The 20,751-nt window shown below is 44.4% G+C and overlaps 1 protein-coding gene across 1 annotated transcript in view; it reads left to right on the top strand.

Moving 5' to 3' along the window:
• Positions 1-8,029: 8,029 nt before the first annotated feature.
• The window catches only part of LOC139379269 (LIM domain only 3), a 115,448-nt gene continuing 102,726 nt past the window's right edge, over positions 8,030-20,751 (top strand). Inside the window, exons 1-2 of the mRNA XM_071122067.1 lie at positions 8,030-8,145; positions 12,723-12,936. Coding sequence (XP_070978168.1) covers positions 8,088-8,145; positions 12,723-12,936 — 272 coding nt within the window. The 5' untranslated portion in view covers positions 8,030-8,087. The remainder of the gene's footprint in view (positions 8,146-12,722; positions 12,937-20,751) is intronic.

Here is a 20,751-nt window from a genome sequence, read left to right as displayed (position 1 = left end):
TATCCCTCGTTCTTTCCCAGGATATTTCAGCAGAGGGAGAGAGAGGAAAAAAATAAGAGCGAGCTCTGTCAATGGGAGTGAGTGAACTACTAAGCCTGGCTTCACTACAAAGGTTAGTACATCTAACTGTCAATACTGTCAGAGGACTCTGAGTCTAGCGAGTGGATGGGAGGATGAGGAAAGGAGGGAGGAGAAGAAGAGGGAGGAGGTGGAGGTTAGGTGGTGGTGGAGTCAGGGGTGTGGAGGGAAGGTAGGAGGGGTTCGCTTTGAGAGAAAGAGCTACTTTGATATTTGGGAGAATGTTAGAAGGGTGAATGTGGAGAAACGAAACAGGGAGATTGGGGATCTAATTACCGGCGCCATAATTGGGGGCTGGGGAATAGGTTACCATCCTCTCAACCCGCTCTGCAGATCAATTATGTTAAGAGAACATCTGTAAGTAGAGCTTAATGAGGTCTATTACAGCAACATGTGATGCCTGGCTGCAGCCTTCCCTGACGGTGCTGCCTGTCAGCTTCTTGGAGGAGGAGAGGAGGGAGCTGTGAGGACTGTGTTGCTAACTAGGGACCAGCGAGAGGCGGGAAGAGAGGAGGCACGAGCTGCTTAAATAGGAGCTGGTAGACACGCGCGTCGGATCACGTCTCCTGTTTTTCAAACTACCAGGGAAGGAAGGAAAGGAAAAGAGAGGGGAGAAACTACCAGGAAAGGAAGAGAGAGGGAGGAAACTACCAGGAAAGGAAGAGAGAGGGAGGAAACTACCAGGGAAGGAAGAGAGAGGGAGGAAACTACCAGGAAAGGAAGAGAGAGGGAGGAAACTATCAGGGAAGGAAGGAAAGGAAGAGAGAGAGAGGAAACTATCAGGGAAGGAAGGAAAGGAAGAGAGAGAGGGAAGAAATTACCAGGGAAGGAAGGAAAGGAAAAGAGAGGGGAGAAACTATCAGGGAAGGAAGGAAAGGAAGAGAGAGGGGAGAAACTACCAGGAACGGAAGAGAGAGGGAGGAAACTATCAGGGAAGGAAGGAAAGGAAGAGGGAGGGAGGAAACTATCAGGGAAGGAAGGAAAGGAAGAGAGAGGGAAGAAACTATCAGGGAAGGAAGGGAAGGAAGAGAGAGAGAGGGAGGAAACTATCAGGGAAGGAAGGAAAGGAAGAGAGAGGGAAGAATACCAGGAAAGGAAGGAAAGGAAGAGAGAGGGAAGAAACTACCAGGAAAGGAAGAGAGAGGGAGGAAACTATCAGGGAAGGAAGGAAAGGAAGAGAGAGGGAAGAAACTATCAGGGAAGGAAGAAAAGGAAGAGAGAGGGAAGAAACTATCAGGGAAGGAAGAGAGAGGGAGGAAACTACCAGGAAAGGAAGAGAGAGGGAAGAAACTATCAGGGAAGGAAGAGAGAGGGAGGAAACTACCAGGAAAGGAAGGGAGAGGGAAGAAATTACCAGGGAAGGAAGGAAAGGAAAAGAGAGGGAGGAAACTATCAGGGAAGGAAGGAAAGGAAGAGAGAGGGAAGAAACTATCAGGGAAGGAAGGGAAGGAAGAGAGAGAGAGGGAGGAAACTATCAGGGAAGGAAGGAAAGGAAGAGAGAGGGAAGAATACCAGGAAAGGAAGGAAAGGAAGAGAGAGGGAAGAAACTACCAGGAAAGGAAGAGAGAGGGAGGAAACTATCAGGGAAGGAAGGAAAGGAAGAGAGAGGGAAGAAACTATCAGGGAAGGAAGAAAAGGAAGAGAGAGGGAAGAAACTATCAGGGAAGGAAGAGAGAGGGAGGAAACTACCAGGAAAGGAAGAGAGAGGGAAGAAACTATCAGGGAAGGAAGAGAGAGGGAGGAAACTACCAGGAAAGGACGGGAGAGGGAAGAAATTACCAGGGAAGGAAGGAAAGGAAAAGAGAGGGAATAGAAGAAACAGACATTGCGAGATAAAACAAAGAGAGAAGAGAAGAACCGTGGAGACAGAGAGAGTGAGACCAGGGAGGACGACAGAGAGAGAGACCAGGGAGGACGACAGAGAAAGAGAGCGACCAGGGAGGACGACAGAGAGAGGGGGAGAGAGAGCAGAAGGGAGTTGAGTTGAGACAGGTGGTGCTTTTTCATCCAAGCCGCTGTGAAAAGAGGGGCGGCTATTGGCTACAATTGTGCCAACAACTCGCAGCATCAAGGACAACTTTTTCCCTCGTAGGCTACAGTGTTTTTTTTTTTGCGCTACTTCTTACTCACGCACTCAGCCTTTTAACAGAACAGGCTAAGTATAAAGGACTATACAAATAGTGGACACGTTTTGTTTTCAATGTAACACTCAACAGAAAACAGGCGAGAGATTAAACTGCCAACCTTCGACTGGTAACATTTTTTTTTTACGCATGAGCATCCCTCTGAAAGAAGGTAGGTGATTTATGTTGTTGTGTGGTGATGCTGTTGGATTGGGGAGGGGGGGGGGGGGGCAGTAGTCACTGCTGCATGTCCGAGATTTATATAGCAGGTGGAGATGTTTGGAAATAAGGCTTAAGTTAATGCCGTCGCTGGAAATCAATGGGTTTGTAGGATATTAACAGGACAGTTAAGCTGATGGTAAGAGCACCGGGGAAAAATATCGTTTTACTTTAATCCTCCCGGTGAAAAGATTTCCTCTCCGTAGCGCGGTAATCGTGCTCCTCATTCAGTCCCGGTAGAAAGAGCATCTGTATCCCAGGTTGCTGTAACGCTTCCCGGTTGGACGGGTGGGCTTTCGTGCCTCTCTGCTACCGCCGTTATGTTTCACCACTGGAGGGTGTGTGTGTGTGTGTGTGTGTGTGTGTGTGTGTGTGTGTGTGTGTGTGTGTGTGTGTGTGTGTGTGTGTGTGTGTGTGTGTGTGTGTGTGTGTGTGTGTGTGTGTGTGTGTGTGTGTGTGTGTGTGTGTGTGTGTGTGTGTGTGTGTGTGAAAGAGAGAGCGATAGAGTGAAAGAGAGAGAGATGGGTTTGTGGAGGCTAGGAAATAACACGCTGTTATTCGAGTCGATGATGTCCGTTTTGTAAAGACGTGTGTCTCGGCAGAGAGATTTGGCGCGACACCGTTTTTCACCGGATTAGGGGCTACTTTACCCACATAACCCCCTGTCATCCCATAACAATGTAACGTCTGTCAAGATCTCTCTTCTTTGTATATGTGATGCCATTTTGTCTCTCATCCTATTCCTTGATATTCTGAGCGAATAATTGGCGTGATTATGCGGCGGATGAAGGAGGGAATGTGGGGAAGGTGTAAAGGCTACAATGAGAGCAATAGGTGGTTGTGTTCTGTCTTCATCTCTCTCTGTCTCTCTCTTTCTCTCTCCATCTCTCTCAATATTTCTCTCTCTCACTCACTCTCCACCTCTCTCTCTTTCTCTCTCTCTTCATCTCTCTCTCTCTCCATCTCTCTCAATATTTCTCTCTCTCACTCTCCACCTCTCTCTCTTCATCTCTTTCTCTCTCTCTCTCTCTCTCTCTCTCTCTCTCTCTCTCTCTCTCTCTCTCTCTCTCTCTCAATATTTCTTCTGTCTCACTCACTCTCCATCTATCACCTCTCTCTCTCTCTTTTTTTTCCTTCTCTCTCTCTCTCTCTTCATATTTTTCCTTCGACCCTCTTACACGGATGGACTAAAACGACTCCCCGCTTTAAATTGGCTGATTATGAAGATAGGACCGCTTTGAAATAATTCAACCCATGACAAAAGGTAATTATAGGCAGGTAATACCCTGTCAGTTTTAATGCATCCCCATCACTTTAACTACCGAGGAGCTTTTTATGACCGTCTCATTACCGACCAGCCTTTTAGGCTGCATCCCAAACAGCCTCCTATCCCCTTTCGACCATGAGGGCCCAGGCCCTGGTCACTGGTAGTGTGCACCAATAGGGAATTAGGGTGCCATTTGGGAAGTATACTGTAGACTGAGCATGACTGGCGTACCCCTGCATGTTGACTTCTTTACCTCTACCTCTGTGTGTCTCTCCCTACCTCTCTCTTTCTCTGTGTCTCTACCTCTCTCTTTCTCTGTGTCTCTCCCTCTCTCTTTCTCTGTGTCTCTCTATACCACTCTCTTTCTCTGTGTGTCTATCTCCCTCTCTCTTTCTCTGTGTCTCTCTCTCTCTTTCTCTGTGTGTCTCTCCCTACCTCTCTCTTTCTCTGTGTCTCTCCCTACCTCCCCCTCTCTCTTTCTCTGTGTCTCTCCCTACCTCCCCCTCTCTCTTTCTCTGTGTCTCTCCCTACCTCTCCCTCTCTCTTTCTCTGTGTCTCTCTCTCTCTACCTCTCCCTTTCTCTCTGTGTGTCTCTCTCTTTCTCTGTCTCTCTCTCTTTCTCTCTTTCTCTGAGTGTCTCTCTCTACCACTTTCTTTCTCTGTGTCTCTCTCTACCACTCTCTTTCTCTGTGTCTCTCTCTACCACTTTCTTTCTGTGTCTCTATCTACCACTCTCTTTCTCTGTGTCTCTCTCTACCACTTTCTTTCTCTGTGTCTCTCTCTACCACTTTCTTTCTCTGTGTCTCTCTCTACCACTCTCTTTCTCTGTGTCTCTCTCTACCACTTTCTTTCTCTGTGTCTCTCTCTACCACTCTCTTTCTCTGTGTCTCTCTCTACCACTTTCTTTCTCTGTGTCTCTCTCTACCACTTTCTTTCTCTCTCCCTCTATCTCTCTTTCTCTCTCTCTCTATCTCTCTCCCTCTATCTTTCTCTCTCCCTCTATCTCTCTCCCTCTATCTCTCTTTCTCTCTCCTTCTATCTCTCTTTCTCTCTCCCTCTATCTCTCTATCTCTCTCCCTCTATCTCTCTATCTCTCTCCCTCTATCTCTCTATCTCTCTCCCTCTATCTCTCTTTCTCTCTCCCTCTATCTCTCTTTCTCTCTCCCTCTAGCTCTCTTTCAGGCTCCCTCTACCTCTCTCTCTCGATCTTGTTCTCTCTCTCTTCATCCATCTGTCTCTCTCCTCTTTCTCTGTCTTTATCTCTATTTCTTCACCTCTCTCTCTCTCTCTCTCTCTCTCTGTGTTTTCAGTTTCTATGTGGTGTGGCCTCTGATATGACAATTTCCCCTCTTATAACTGTCATTTCTATTAAAGGGAACTTGAACTTCCACTTTTCAATCAATCCTCGTCTGGAGGCTGTGCGTAACGTTCTTTATTATAGCAGGAAGAAAAGGGGAATAATCTAGTATGTTAGACATTAACTTAACCCTACTAATTAGATTAGTCTCTCTAGATGTTAATTTAGCTCTATTGTTCTTGTGCACTGGCTATCTGCTATATCACACTATTTATTTGATCCTTTATTTAACTAGGCAAGTCAATTAATTAAGAACAAATTCTTATTTTCAATGACGGCCTAGGAACAGTGGGTTAACTGCCTTGTTCAGGGGCAGAATGACAGATTTTTACCTTGTCAGCTCGGGGGATCCAATCTAGCACCCTCTCGGTTACTGGCCCAAAATACCCACTAGGCTACCTGCCATATTGCATTGGACATACCATATAATTAGTATGGATGTCTTGACATGGACAGAGATTGATTCACACGGTTTGTAAAAATGGGATAGTGATCGCTCTGCTCGGGCTTCACCTCGCGTCACCCCTCATCATAGACGGACGCGTGGAACCAACTGAGGTGATTTCAATAACGCATAATGATAAATACTAACAAATAACTTGTTCATAAATACTGTTTAAACCTCCAACTCCATTAGCTGTGATATAAAACACATTCAGTGTCCAGAAGAGAGCGGGAGCTGATACACCAATTTCATTTCATACTGTGATTTCCTACGCGTGATAATCTCTGAAGGAGTGTTGGCTGCGTGGACTGTTTTCTGTGATTGTTTCACTGTACAGATAATCACACATCACAGAGATACAGTAAAAACATGACTCCGCCGTGTGGGGGAGAAAAAAAAAGCTGAAAACTGCGTCCCCCCCCCCCCCCCCCCCCCCCCTTTTACTCTGCTTTAAAATAATGTTTGAGAGGAAAGTGAGGGAGGGGAGCACGCGCCCACACGCATGCGCCCCCCCGTTACTCTGCGAGTTGTCGGTAATAAGTGAATGAATGACCTTATCGTTGTCGTGGTGTGATTGTCTCTGGTGGTGGTGAGGGATTGGGGCTTTGTAGATAATAAAGCACCGCTTCACCGTTTCTCCTCTCTCAGTCTCACTCACTGATGCGCGGGAAGTGACCCTCAGCCAGAGAGGAGGTGATATAGCCTCGACTACCGACGCAGCTCTGCTCGGCGCTCAGCAGCGGATATACAGTGAACAAAACACCTGTAGTCTTTTTGTTTGTTTGTTTGTCTGTTGTTGTCTGTACCCAACGGCCTCTTCTCGGTTCGTTCGTGATCTGATGATCCATGAGGACCTGATTATTTCAAGACTGCTGAACATCACTCCAATCTCTAGTCCGTCGCGTCGCCATGTCAGTTTGGTGAACTTTACGCAAACGAGAGGATATATATATATATATATATATACAGCTGGAGTGTTGAAGGACGGTGGTGCCTGATCTGAAGTTAGCCGTCTGTTCTGCGTAACTAGGGCTTTTAGAAAGGTGAGTTGAGGAGGAAGTATTTTAATAACATATTAGATTTGGATTATATTCACTTTTTTTCATTATATATAAATCCGTCGATGACGCACCCGGACGAAAGTGAGTTACTGATTCCTCATTGTTCTTAGTTATATTTTAACCGTGATTCTACATCTGTATTGCTTTCTGTTTGGGGTTTTTAGGCTGGGGGTTTCTGTACAGCACTTTGTGACATCAGCTGATTGATATTGTTCTAGTCTAATTAAATGACGATCTGCCTCTATCCGGTAATGACCTGTTATCATCTTGTTTGTTTCTTGATGATCTTTGTTTTTTTTTTGGTAACGTTTCCTCACTATAAAGCCATGTTGTGGATTTCAGATGTGTGCTTTCGGGACGTGGCACCCTTTTTCAGGTGTGTCTTTCCAATGAGGTGATGGCCATTGTGGTCTACCTTTTTAAAAAAGATAATGAAATAATCTAGATTTTTTTCTTTTAGCTCGACATATGGAAGGACTGTTGTAATATGGATCGATTATTCTGAAATGTAAACAACGTGGGGAAAAAAATGGCATTTGGGATTTATTTTATTAATCTTTATGAAATATTTCGGATAGATGCCACTGGATTCTCTTGGTCATGCTGGTCTGAAATAGCCTCAGACTCTCATTACTAGTAGGGTTCTGTATGTGCACTGAAAAACTACATCCCGCTGAGAAAAAAAAAAGAGTTTAGCAGAGATCCACAACTGGCGGCCTGCGGGCCGAATTTGGCCCGGGTAGTGATTTTTATTTCCCCCTCTCATAAAATTTTTCTAAACAATTGTTGGACATAAATGACACACAAAAAAAGCCACCAGGAAATTAGCTCCAAGTCATTTTAATTTAGTAAATCTGTTCCAAAGTATTCCCATGTAAAATAGAGAGAGCGAGAGATATCTGATCTATACAATTGTAAGGTTTGATTTTTCATTTTATTTTGACAAATGCTTTAATCTGTTTTGGGTTTTCTTGCGGTCAATTTACAGTCTACAAATGATTTGTAATTATATGTCGGCTCCCTGATCATCAGCAAGACAACATCGTCCTGTGGCTGAATGTAGTTGATGATCCCTGGGGTATAGACTGGCAGTACGAACGCAGAGCACGATGGGTTTATGTTAGGAGATTAGGGCGCCGCGAAGGGGGGAAGCATATGCCTTTGTCATCTGCTGTCATTTTGTTCGCTGCCTGTCACTCGCCAAGCACCCTGCGACTGTGTGCTGTGTGCTGCCTGGACGATTTCATTTCATAGTCGAGCACTGTTGTGACAAACGCGGTTTTACATCACCGTGTGGCGCTGGGTGATAGCGGACCCGTGATTCTCTCTCTCTCTCTCTCTCGCTCCCTTTTTTCCCCATTCTGTGTTTGTGCGCGCGGACGAGGTGGGATTGTTACACATAACAAAAGATAGCCACCCTCGGTGAGAAAACGGAACGTGCGTGCATACAGCTGGCTGATTGCTCTCTTGGCCATAGAGAGATAATCCATCCATCGGGTGAATTTTGGATTCTGGGTTCGGACGGATCTCTTGTTGCATGGTGGTTCGGGCTCCCGACGAGGGTCAACAAATGCAGAAAGGGGAGAAAAGTTTCGGTAAGAGAAAGAGGTTTCTTTGCGTTATATTGTTCTGCGTCCAGGTTTGGGTTGTGTTTTGTAAATGCGTGGCTCTGTGCCGTTATTCATTGTTGTTTCTATGTGATGCGCGGAGCCGAGAAGTTCAACAATGTTTCAGTCTATCTGATTATCGTGTAGTCGTCCTGCATGCGGAGTCTATCTATCCGCGCTGCAGCAAAATTGCCTGTTCACTGTTTAGTCTATCTAATCTAATCAGTCAATAGAGATTGATAGGAGAAGAAAAAAAAAACATTAAAAACACATCGTTTTGAAGGCTACGAATTTACCATCTCTCTCTTCTCTTCTCTTCCTGTTCTCTGTGTGTGTTTTTTTATTCTGTCGTCGTGTTGTGAGAAAAAAAAAAAGAAGATTTCTCCTTTAGCAGCCTTTTACCGAGCACTCTGCTGCCATGACAACCGTAATTAAACCGATAACCGGGTGAAAATGTCACAGCATCTCGGTGTCGCGCAGCAGTGATGCAGTTGAAAAAGGGGGGGGGAATCAAATTGGCTCTTTGCTGTTTGCTCTCTCTCTCTCTCTCTCTCTCTCTCTCTCTCTCTCTCTCTCTCTCTCTCTCTGTCTCTCTCTCTCTCTCTCTCTCTCTCTCTCTCTCTCTCTCTCTCTCTCTCTCTCTCTCTCTCTCTCTCTCTCTCTCTCTCTCTCTCTCTCTCTCTCTCTCTCTCGTCGCCTCGGCGTGTCAGGAAGCAGATAACATTTTACCTCCGGTTATTGTTGTTGTTGTTGTTATTTTTTTTTTGGGGGGGGGGGGGTATACTGTGACACACAGGAATAGGTTACCGTAGTCTATGTGATTGGGAATGTGCCATTAGTCTCTCTGTCCTACAAGGACAAGAGGCAGAGGAGGCAATGCTACAGCAGCCGAATGATTGAGCCTACACCCACTGGGCACAGACGTTAATTCACCGTCTATTCCACGTCGGTTCAACGGTCGTTTTATTTTTTTTAGAAATGACGTGGAAAAAACTGAAAATAAAAAATAAAAAAATTAAAAAGTGTGTGTTAAAAGTGGGTTGTCTATAGAAATAAACAAATACATTTAGGTCTCAGAAAGCAGCTGTAATTTCCTTCCGTTTATGGAAAATTGATATTCTGTTCGACGCTTCCCCTTTGGCAGTTGTTGGAAAATCGACGTGGCCCCCCAAAAACATGCAGCTTTCCCAACGGCATTTTAACAGCACTTCTGTTGCTTTGAGAGAGTCATCATGTGGGGAATCAATTCCAACGGGGTCCTAAACCTATGAGGGGGTGAGACCAGGGAGTCAAACCTCTTACTTCTCTAAACCTGTGAGGAGGGGAGGGGAGACCAGGGAGTCAAACCTCTTACTTCTCTAAACCTATCAGGAGGGGAGAGGAGACCAGGAAGTCAAAACTCTTACTTCTCTAAACCTATGAGGAGGGGAGACCAGGGAGTCAAACCTCTTACTTCTCTAATCCTATGAGGAGGTGAGACCAGGGAGTCAAACCTCTTACTTCTCTAAACCTATGAGGAGAGGAGACCTGGGGAGTCAAACCTCTTACTTCTCTAAACCTATGAGGAGAGGAGACCTGGGGAGTCAAAACTCTTACTTCTTTGGGTTGTTTGATTGGTTATGAGGAGCGGTGACTTTGTTGTGCTAACGAGGATGAGACGGGGCTGAGATGGGGATGAGACGGGGATGAGACGGGGCCGTGTGCGGATGAGTGGTATTAAACAACGGGAGCAGAGCCCTCACACAACTCAATCAGGCCAATTAGCGGATCAACAGTTCAACACACAACAGACAGAAAAGGGGGGGGGGGGGGGGGGCTTCTCTCATTACGGCGGAACCTGTTTGATGGCGTTTTCTCCCCCTCTGATAAAAAACAACAACATTCATTTGAACAGGATCTGAATGAGAGCTTTCAGGAAAAGCTCTAGTCACTATTGTGGGGGCCTAGTGGTTAGAGGCAGGTAGCCTAGTGGTTAGAGGCAGGTAGCCTAGTGGTTAGAGGCAGGTAGCCTAGTGGTTAGAGGCAGGTAGCCTAGTGGTTAGAGGCAGGTAGCCTAGTGGTTAGAGGCAGGTAGCCTAGTGGTTAGAGTCAGGTAGCCTAGTGGTTAGAGGCAGGTAGCCTAGTGGTTAGAGGCAGGTAGCCTAGTGGTTAGAGGCAGGTAGCCTAGTGGTTAGAGGCAGGTAACCTAGTGGTTAGAGGCAGGTAGCCTAGTGGTTAGAGCGTTGGACTAGTAACCGGAATGGTTGCAAGTTCAAACCCCCAAGCTGACAAGGTACAAATCTGTCGTTCTGCCCCTGAACAAGGGGTTCCTAGGCCGTCATTGAAAATAAGAATTTGTTCTTAACTGACTTGCCTAGTTAAATAAAGGTAAAATAAATAAATAAATTGTGTTATGTGAGTAATGTACAGACTGGCCTGGTTAGAAGGACCCTGACTGAGGCCCCCGGTGGAAGGTCTTGATAACGGAACGATAGGGTTTTTGACGCACCATTGCCATGGTTGTGTTAGCGTTGTAGTGAACAGTGTTCACACAATCAGAAAGAACATTGTCATAGACTTTCTACGTAGGGGATCATTTGACAGTAGATGAAGTAGTTTAGATTTATTGTCTGTTTTCAATAGAGTGTTGTATTTGCAGATGCTGGGTTATGGCATTGTATCACTTGTTACTATGTAATAATCTGTTTGTCAACAAGGAAACTAGGAAGCCATTTCCTCGTACAGTTTGAAGGGAACAGCGTATTGTGACATCACAGCCACAAAACACATAAACAAATAATAGTTTGCAAACAACAAACCTTCACGGAATAACACAGTCCTTCACTCTTTACGGGAATAACACAGTCCTTCACTCTTTACGGGAATAACACAGTCCTTCACTCTTTATGGGAATAACACAGTCCTTCACTCTTTACGGGAATAACACAGTCCTTCACTCTTTATGGGAATAACACAGTCCTTCGCTCTTTACGGAATAACACAGTCCTTCACTCTTTACGGGAATAACACAGTCCTTCACTCTTCACGGGAATAACACAGTCCTTCACTCTTTACAGGAATAACACATACATTTAAACAGTCCTTCACTCTTTACGGGAATAACACAGTCCTTCACTCTTTACGGGAATAACACAGTCCTTCACTCTTTACGGGAATAACACAGTCCTTCACTCTTTACGGGAATAACACAGTCCTTCACTCTTTACGGGAATAACACAGTCCTTCACTCTTTACGGGAATAACACAGTCCTTCACTCTTTACGGGAATAACACAGTCCTTCACTCTTTACAGGATTAACACATACATTTAAATCTCAGCCCTGGACACTTTCAGAGTGTGTGTGTGTGTGTGTGTGTATGTGTGTGTGTGTGTGTGTGTGTGTGTGTGTGTGTGTGTGTGTGTGTGTGTGTGTATGTGCGTGTGTATGTGTGTGTGTGTGTGTGTGCATGCGAGCGTGTGTGTGTGCATGCGAGCGTGTGTGTGTGTGTGTGTGTATGTGCCTGCGAACGTGTGTGTGTGTGTGCATGCGAGCGTGTGTGTGTGTGTGTGTATGTGCCTGCGAACGTGTGTGTGTGTATGTGTGTGTGTGTGTGTGTGTGTGTGTGTGTGTGCATGCCAGACAGCGTGTGTGTGTATGGTAAATAGGGGGTAACAAAGGGAAGCGGGGGTGGACTCCCCTCCTCAGGTTGGAGCTAGAATACTAATTGAGGGCTAGTATGGGCCCCCCTCGCAACCTCAACAAAGCCGCTTCACGCCCCCGTGTAGACCCCTAACAATACCCAGAAACCTGCACTACTTAGACCACTCCCTGTCCCACTAGAGAGAGAGAGAGAGAGAGAGAGGGAGAGAGAGAGAGAGAGAGAGGGAGAGAGAGAGAGAGAGGAGAGATTTGTAGGAATGACTTTTAGATCCATGGCTTCATGTATGTATCTTTGTGTGTGTGTTGTGTTAAGAATGGAAGTCTACAGGGTGTTTTTCTCTATATATTTGCTCAGAATGTCCCCCAATGTTTATCAGTGGAGCTGTTTCTCTTGACCACTATCAAGTTAGCATTATCTGAGCACTAAGAGTTAGCATAGCATTACCTGAGCACTAACAGTTAGCGTAGCATCATCTGAGAACTAAGAGTTAGCATAGCATTATCCGAGAACTAAGAGTTAGCATATTATTATCTGAGAACTAAGAGTTAGCATAGCATTATCTGAGAACTAAGAGTTAGCATAGCATTATCTGATCTGAGAACTAATTGTTAGCATAGCATTATCTGAGAACCAAGAGTTAGCATAGCATTATCTGATAACTAAGAGTTAGCACAGCATTATCTGAGAACTAAGAGTTAGCATAGCATTATCTGAGAACCTAGAGTTAGTATAGCATTATCTGAGAACCTAGAGTTAACATAGCATTATCCCTGTTGGTTTTCACTGGTCTAATGTGGTCTTGTCCTCCACCCCTCCGGGCATTCAAGTGGCCACATTCCAGCATGCGACAGAGACACTGTTCAAAGTGTTCATTGTTCATTGTTCTTCGTCGCTCTGACATCTTTCTCCTCTTCTCCTCCCAGGTATACAAATGCTCTCCGTCCAGCCGGACACCAAGCCAAAGGGCTGTGCCGGCTGCAACCGGAAGATTAAGGACCGATATCTGCTCAAGGCCCTGGATAAATACTGGCACGAGGACTGTCTCAAGTGTGCCTGCTGTGACTGCAGGCTGGGAGAGGTGGGCTCCACGCTCTATACCAAAGCCAACCTCATCCTCTGTCGGAGAGATTACCTACGGTAAGACAATACTTCTGATTACCACACTGCTGTCCTGGAAACGGTGCGTTCTATCCACACACCACCACCAATTCCACAATTCCACTCGGCTAACTTCACATTTGTTGTTCTAGCATCTTTGGCACAACAAAGTAGAGACCTGGTTAGCTACCCTTATACGTATCCCATTGAAGTAGAGACCTGATTAGCTACCCTTAGATGAATCACAGTGAAGTAGAGACCTGGTTAGCTACCCTTAGATGAATCACAGTGAAGTAGAGACCTGGTTAGTTACCATTAGATTCAACCCAGTGAAGTAGAGACCTGGTTAGTTACCATTAGATTCAACCCAGTGAAGTAGAGACCTGGTTAGTTACTATTAGATTCATCCCAGTGAGGTAGAGACCTGGTTAGTTACCATTAGATTAATCACAGTGAAGTAGAGACCTGGTTAGTTACCATTAGATGAATCCTTTTACAGTACCTGTTTCCTTGTTGTGTTATAGATGTTAGAGGGGTTAGGGGGTGTTAAGTTAGAGTTGTAATTGGGGTTAGGGGGTGTTAAGTTAGAGTTGTAATTGGGGTTAGGGGGTGCCGCTGCTATATGTTGAGGCCAGAAAAGCGGTTCTTTATAATCCTCCCAACGTTTAAATCTGCCTTCAATGACTTCCTCTCGGCTTCAATGGAGGTGTTGAAACGAGGAGGGGACGTTGTTCAGTTGAGGACCACCCTGTATTCCCGTCTCCCTGAAGGGACCCCAGCTCCAACCCAGCTGTATGCTAGAGGCCTACCTGCTGTGCTACAACCAGCTGCCCCCCTTAAACTGTTAAATAGAGACAGAGGTGTGTGTGTGTGTGTGTGTGTGTGTGTGTGTGTGTGTGTGTGTGTGTGTGTGTGTGTGTGTGTGTGTGTGTGTGAAGGTTAACAGTAGCTCCTGTACTGTAGTCTCTGTGTAAGGACTTTTGCTCTGTGACTAGTCTGTGGTTTAAAGAGAGCTGAAATTATAGCTCTGTAGCTCCTAGTTTAACACTTCTTTGGGATCGGTGTCCCGGCCACGGGACGGTTGAGCTAACGTAGGCTAATGCGATTAGCATGAGGATGTACGTAACAAGAACATTTCCCAGGACATAGACATGTCTGATATTGGCAGAAAACTTAAATAATTTTTCATCTAAATGCACTGTCCAATTTACAGTAGCTATTACTGTGAAATAATACCATGCTATTGTTTGAGGAGAGTGCACAATGTTGAACATGAAAAGTTATTAATGAACAAATTAGGCACATTTGGGCAGTCTTGATACAACATTTTGAACAGAACTGCAATGGTTCATTATATCAGTCTAAAACTTTGCACATACACTGCTGCCATCTAGTGGCCAAGATCTAAATTGCACCTGGGCTGGAATAATACATTATGGCCTTTCTCTTGCATTTTAAAGATGCCGGTACCAAAAAATACAAAACAACAGGTTTTTTTCTTTGTATTCTCTTTCACCAGATCTAATGTGTTTTATTCTCCTACATTCCTTTCACATGTCCACTAACTTCAAAGTGTTTCCTTTCCAAGAATATGCATATCCTTGCTTCATGTCCTGAGCTACAGGCAGTTAGATTTGGGTGTGTCATTTTAGGCGAAAATGGAAAAAAAAAGTGACGGATCCTTAATTAAAGACATCTGAAACATCAGCCCTGTAGCTCCTAGTTTAAAGACAGGTGAAACATTAGCCCTGTAGTTTCTAGGTTAAAGACAGGTGAAACATTAGCCCTGTAGCTCCTAGGTTAAAGACAGGTGAAACATTAGCCCTGTAGCTCCTAGTTTAAAGACAGGTGAAACATTAGCCCTGTAGCTCCTAGGTTAAAGACAGGTGAAACATTCGCCCTGTAGCTCCTAGGTTAAAGACAGGTGAAACATTAGCCCTGTAGCTCCTTGTTTAAAGAGAGGTGAACCTATAGATCTGTAGCTCCTAGTTTAAATAGAGGTGAAACATTAGCCCTGTAGCTCCTAATTTAAATAGAGGTGAAACTATAGATCTGTAGCTCCTAGTTTAAAGAGAGGTGAAACTCTAGATCTGTAGCTCCTTGTTTAAAGATAGGTGAAACATTAGCCCTGTAGCTCCTAGGTTAAAGACAGGTGAAACTATAGATCTGTAGCTCCTATTTTAAAGAGAGGTGAAACTATAGATCTGTAGCTCCTAGGTTAAAGACAGGTGAAGCTATAGATCTGTAGCTCCTAGTTTAAAGACAGGTGAAACATTAGCCCTGTAGCTCCTAGTTTAAAGACAGGTGAAACTATAGATCTGTAGCTCCTAGTTTAAAGAGAGGTGAAACTATAGATCTGTTGCTCCTAGGTTAAAGACAGGTGAAACATTAGCCCTGTAGCTCCTAGGTTAAAGAGAGGTGAAACTATAGATCTGTAGCTCCTTGTTTAAAGACAGGTGAAACATTAGCCCTGTAGCTCCTAGTTTAAAGACAGGTGAAACATTAGCCCTGTAGCTCCTAGGTTAAAGAGAGGTGAAACTATAGATCTGTAGCTCCTTGTTTAAAGACAGGTGAAACATTAGCCCTGTAGCTCCTAGTTTAAAGACAGGTGAAACATTAGCCCTGTAGCTCCTAGGTTAAAGAGAGGTGAAACTATAGATCTGTAGCTCCTTGTTTAAAGACAGGTGAAACATTAGCCCTGTAGCTCCTAGTTTAAAGACAGGTGAAACATTAGCCCTGTAGCTCCTAGGTTAAAGAGAGGTGAAACTATAGATCTGTAGCTCCTTGTTTAAAGACAGGTGAAACATTAGCCCTGTAGCTCCTAGTTTAAAGACAGGTGAAACATTAGCCCTGTAGCTCCTAGGTTAAAGAGAGGTGAAACTATAGATCTGTAGCTCCTAGGTTAAAGAGAGGTGAAACTATAGATCTGTAGCTCCTTGTTTAAAGACAGGTGAAATATTAGCCCTGTAGCTCCTAGTTTAAAGACAGGTGAAACTATAGATCTGTAGCTCCTAGTTTAAAGACAGGTGAAACATTAGCCCTGTAGCTCCTTGTTTAAAGACAGGTGAAATATTAGCCCTGTAGCTCCTAGGTTAAAGACAGGTGAAACTATAGATCTGTAGCTCCTAGTTTAAAGAGAGGTGAAACTATAGATCTGTAGCTCCTAGGTTAAAGACAGGTGAAGCTATAGATCTGTAGCTCCTAGTTTAAAGACAGGTGAAATATTAGCCCTGTAGCTCCTAGTTTAAAGACAGGTGAAACTATAGATCTGTAGCTCCTAGTTTAAAGACAGGTGAAACATTAGCCCTGTAGCTCCTTGTTTAAAGACAGGTGAAATATTAGCCCTGTAGCTCCTAGGTTAAAGACAGGTGAAACTATAGATCTGTAGCTCCTAGTTTAAAGAGAGGTGAAACTATAGATCTGTAGCTCCTAGGTTAAAGACAGGTGAAGCTATAGATCTGTAGCTCCTAGTTTAAAGACAGGTGAAACATTAGCCCTGTAGCTCCTAGTTTAAAGACAGGTGAAACTATAGATCTGTAGCTCCTAGTTTAAAGAGAGGTGAAACTATAGATCTGTAGCTCCTAGGTTAAAGACAGGTGAAACATTAGCCCTGTAGCTCCTAGGTTAAAGAGAGGTGAAACTATAGATCTGTAGCTCCTTGTTTAAAGACAGGTGAAACATTAGCCCTGTAGCTCCTAGTTTAAAGACAGGTGAAACATTAGCCCTGTAGCTCCTAGGTTAAAGAGAGGTGAAACTATAGATCTGTAGCTCCTTGTTTAAAGACAGGTGAAACATTAGCCCTGTAGCTCCTAGTTTAAAGACAGGTGAAACATTAGCCCTGTAGCTCCTAGGTTAAAGAGAGGTGAAACTATAGATCTGTAGCTCCTTGTTTAAAGACAGGTGAAACATTAGCCCTGTAGCTCCTAGTTTAAAGACAGGTGAAACATTAGCCCTGTAGCTCCTAGGTTAAAGAGAGGTGAAACTATAGATCTGTAGCTCCTTGTTTAAAGACAGGTGAAACATTAGCCCTGTAGCTCCTAGTTTAAAGACAGGTGAAACATTAGCCCTGTAGCTCCTAGGTTAAAGAGAGGTGAAACTATAGATCTGTAGCTCCTAGGTTAAAGAGAGGTGAAACTATAGATCTGTAGCTCCTTGTTTAAAGACAGGTGAAATATTAGCCCTGTAGCTCCTAGTTTAAAGACAGGTGAAACTATAGATCTGTAGCTCCTAGTTTAAAGACAGGTGAAACATTAGCCCTGTAGCTCCTTGTTTAAAGACAGGTGAAATATTAGCCCTGTAGCTCCTAGTTTAAAGACAGGTGAAACTATAGATCTGTAGCTCCTAGTTTAAAGACAGGTGAAACTATAGATCTGTAGCTCCTAGGTTAAAGACAGGTGAAACATTAGCCCTGTAGCTCCTAGGTTAAAGAGTGGTGAAACTATAGATCTGTAGCTCCTTGTTTAAAGACAGGTGAAACATTAGCCCTGTAGCTCCTAGGTTAAAGAGAGGTGAAACTATAGATCTGTAGCTCCTTGTTTAAAGACAGGTGAAACATTAGCCCTGTAGCTCCTAGTTTAAAGACAGGTGAAACTATAGATCTGTAGCTCTTGAAAAGGATACTTTTGGGATTTTGGCATTGAGGTCCTTTATCTACACCCCCAGAGTCAGATGAACTCGTGGACACTATTTCTATGTCTCTATGTGCAGTTTAAGGGAAGCTGCTAACGAGCACTAGTGCTATTGCGAACTAGCGTTACCGTTGCGCTAACGCTAGTTAGCATTGGCTCGCGAATCTACCTCTAACTTCCTTCATACTGGACACAGAGACATAAAAATGGGATACACTAGTTCATCTGGCTCTGGGGAAGTAGATAAAGGACCTCATTGCCAAAAACCCCGATGTATTCCTTTTAAAGGAGTGCTGAGGAAGGTCAGCCTCTATGATTTATTTCTTGCCACAAGCATCCGGTGAATGATGTCATATGATCTGTCTGTCTGTCTAACACAACAACCCTAGAGCACAGTAACACATGTTCTCAGCTTCTCTCATCCAATAGGGAGCACAGTAACACATGTTCTCAGCTTCTCTCATCCAATAGGGAGCACAGTAACACATGTTCTCAGCTTCTCTCATCCAATAGGGAGCACAGTATCACATGTTCTCAGCTTCTCTCATCCAATAGGGAGCACAGTAACACATGATCCCAGCTTCTCTCATCCAATAGGGAGCACAGTAACACATGATCCCAGCTTCTCTCATCCAATAGGGAGCACAGTATCACATGTTCTCAGCTTCTCTCATCCAATAGGGAGCACAGTAACACATGTTCTCAGCTTCTCTCATCCAATAGGGAGCACAGTAACACATGTTCTCAGCTTCTCTCATCCAATAGGGAGCACAGTAACACATGTTCTCAGCTTCTCTCATCCAATAGGGAGCACAGTAACACATGTTCTCAGCTTCTCTCTCATCCAATAGGCTACTCTTAAGTAGCACAGTATCACATGTTCTCAGCTTCTCTTATCCAATAGGGAGCACAGTATCACATGATCTCAGCTTCTCTTATCCAATAGGTAGCACAGTATCACATGTTCTCAGCTTCTCTTATCCAATAGGGAGCACAGTAACACATGTTCTCAGCTTCTCTCATCCAATAGGGAGCACAGTAACACATGTTCTCAGCTTCTCTCATCCAATAGGCTACTCTTAAGTAGTACAGTAACACATATTCTCAGCTTCTCTCATCCAATAGGCTACTCTTAAGTAGCACAGTATCACATGTTCCCAGCTTCTCACATCCAATAGGGAGCACAGTATCACATGATCTCAGCTTCTCTCATCCAATAGGGAGCACAGTAACACATGTTCTCAGCTTCTCTCATCCAATAGGTAACACAGTATCACATGTTCTCAGCTTCTCTTATCCAATAGGGAGCACAGTAACACATGTTCTCAGCTTCTCTCATCCAATAGGGAGCACAGTAACACATATTCTCAGCTTCTCTCATCCAATAGGGAGCACAGTAACACATATTCTCAGCTTCTCTCATCCAATAGGCTACTCTTAAGTAGCACAGTATCACATGTTCCCAGCTTCTCACATCCAATAGGGAGCACAGTATCACATGATCTCAGCTTCTCTCATCCAATAGGGAGCACAGTAACACATGTTCTCAGCTTCTCCCATCCAATAGGCTACTCTTAAGTAGTATAGTAACACATATTCCCAGCTTCTCTCATCCAATAGGGAGCACAGTATCACATGATCTCAGCTTCTCTCATCCAATAGGGAGCACAGTAATATCCTCTCATTACCTTCAACAGAGAGGAGAAGACAGGCTGCTTGAGGTTGAAACTCTGGTCTGTCCTGGAGAGGTTGAAACTCTGGTCTGTCCTGGAGAGGTTGAAACTCTGGTCTGTCCTGGAGAGCCGTTTCATTGTCCCCGTTGAACACTGAAACCGGATGTCTCCCGGTTTGCATGCTGACAGTAACAATCACCCTCCTGGGTTGTCCTCTGGGACTCAAAATGAAGGGATATGTTACATGTATAGACATGGGGTTTGTCTCAGGACATCATGTATGTAACATGGGGTTTGTCTCAGGACATCATGTATGTAACATGGGGTTTGTCTCAGGACATCATGTATGTAACATGGGGTTTGTCTCAGGACATCATGTATGTAACATGGGGTTTGTCTCAGGACATCATGTATGTAACATGGGGTTTGTCTCAGGACATCATGTATGTAACATGGGGTTTGTCTCAGGACATCATGTATGTAACATGGGGTTTGTCTCAGGACATCATGTATGTAACATGGGGTTTGTCTCAGGACATCATGTATGTAACATGGGGTTTGTCTCAGGACATCATGTATGTAACATAAATAGACATGGGGTTTGTCTCAGGACATCATGTATGTAACATGGGGTTTGTCTCAGGACATCATGTATGTAACATGGGGTTTGTCTCAGGACATCATGTATGTAACATGGGGTTTGTCTCAGGATATCATGTATGTAACATGGGGTTTGTCTCAGGACATCATGTATGTAACATAAATAGACATGGGGTTTGTCTCAGGACATCATGTATGTAACATGGGGTTTGTCCCAGGACATCATGTATGTAACATGTGGTTTGTCTCAGGACATCATGTATGTAACATAAATAGACATGGGGTTTGTCTCAGGACATCATGTATGTAACATGTATCTAACATGTATGTAACATGGGGTTTGTCCCAGGACAACATGTATGTAACATGTATGTAACATGGGGTTTGTCTCAGGACATCATGTATGTAACATGTATGTTTAGTGAGCTCATCAGGCTATCTCAGAGATGCGACAGGTTCATAAGCAGAGCTAGCTCGGCGCCGTTTGCATTGAAAGCAAAGCAGAGCGACACAGTCCATTTCATTCCTGCATCGGGGATGAGAGAGAGAGAGGGGGGGGGGGGGGCTTGTCTTTTAAAGCTGCGGAACACCAAACGGGCTTTGGGGAGTCACTCCCGTGAAGTCCTGACCGAAGGGGCTATGACACAGATTGTCTTCCAGGAAGTAAGGCTAGGCTAAGTAACTAGGTCTTTCCTTCAGCACAGAGCAGAGAGAAACGCTTTAGCAGGTGTACTGTATGTCCTGGGATGGCATTAGGACACGTATCTGGTGCTGTGAAACACAGAGCAGAGAGAAACCTTTTAGCAGGTGTACTGTATGTCCTGGGATGGCATTAGGACACGTATCTGGTGCTGTGAAACACAGAGCAGAGAGAAACCTTTTAGCAGGTGTACTGTATGTCCTGGGATGGCATTAGGACACGTATCTGGTGCTGTGAAACACAGAGCAGAGAG

Source organism: Oncorhynchus clarkii, chromosome 21, assembly GCF_045791955.1.
Source record: "Oncorhynchus clarkii lewisi isolate Uvic-CL-2024 chromosome 21, UVic_Ocla_1.0, whole genome shotgun sequence".
Taxonomy (NCBI): domain Eukaryota; kingdom Metazoa; phylum Chordata; class Actinopteri; order Salmoniformes; family Salmonidae; genus Oncorhynchus; species Oncorhynchus clarkii.
The sequence above is the reverse complement of the archived record's forward strand: the minus strand, read 5'-3'. Positions and strand labels throughout refer to the sequence as shown.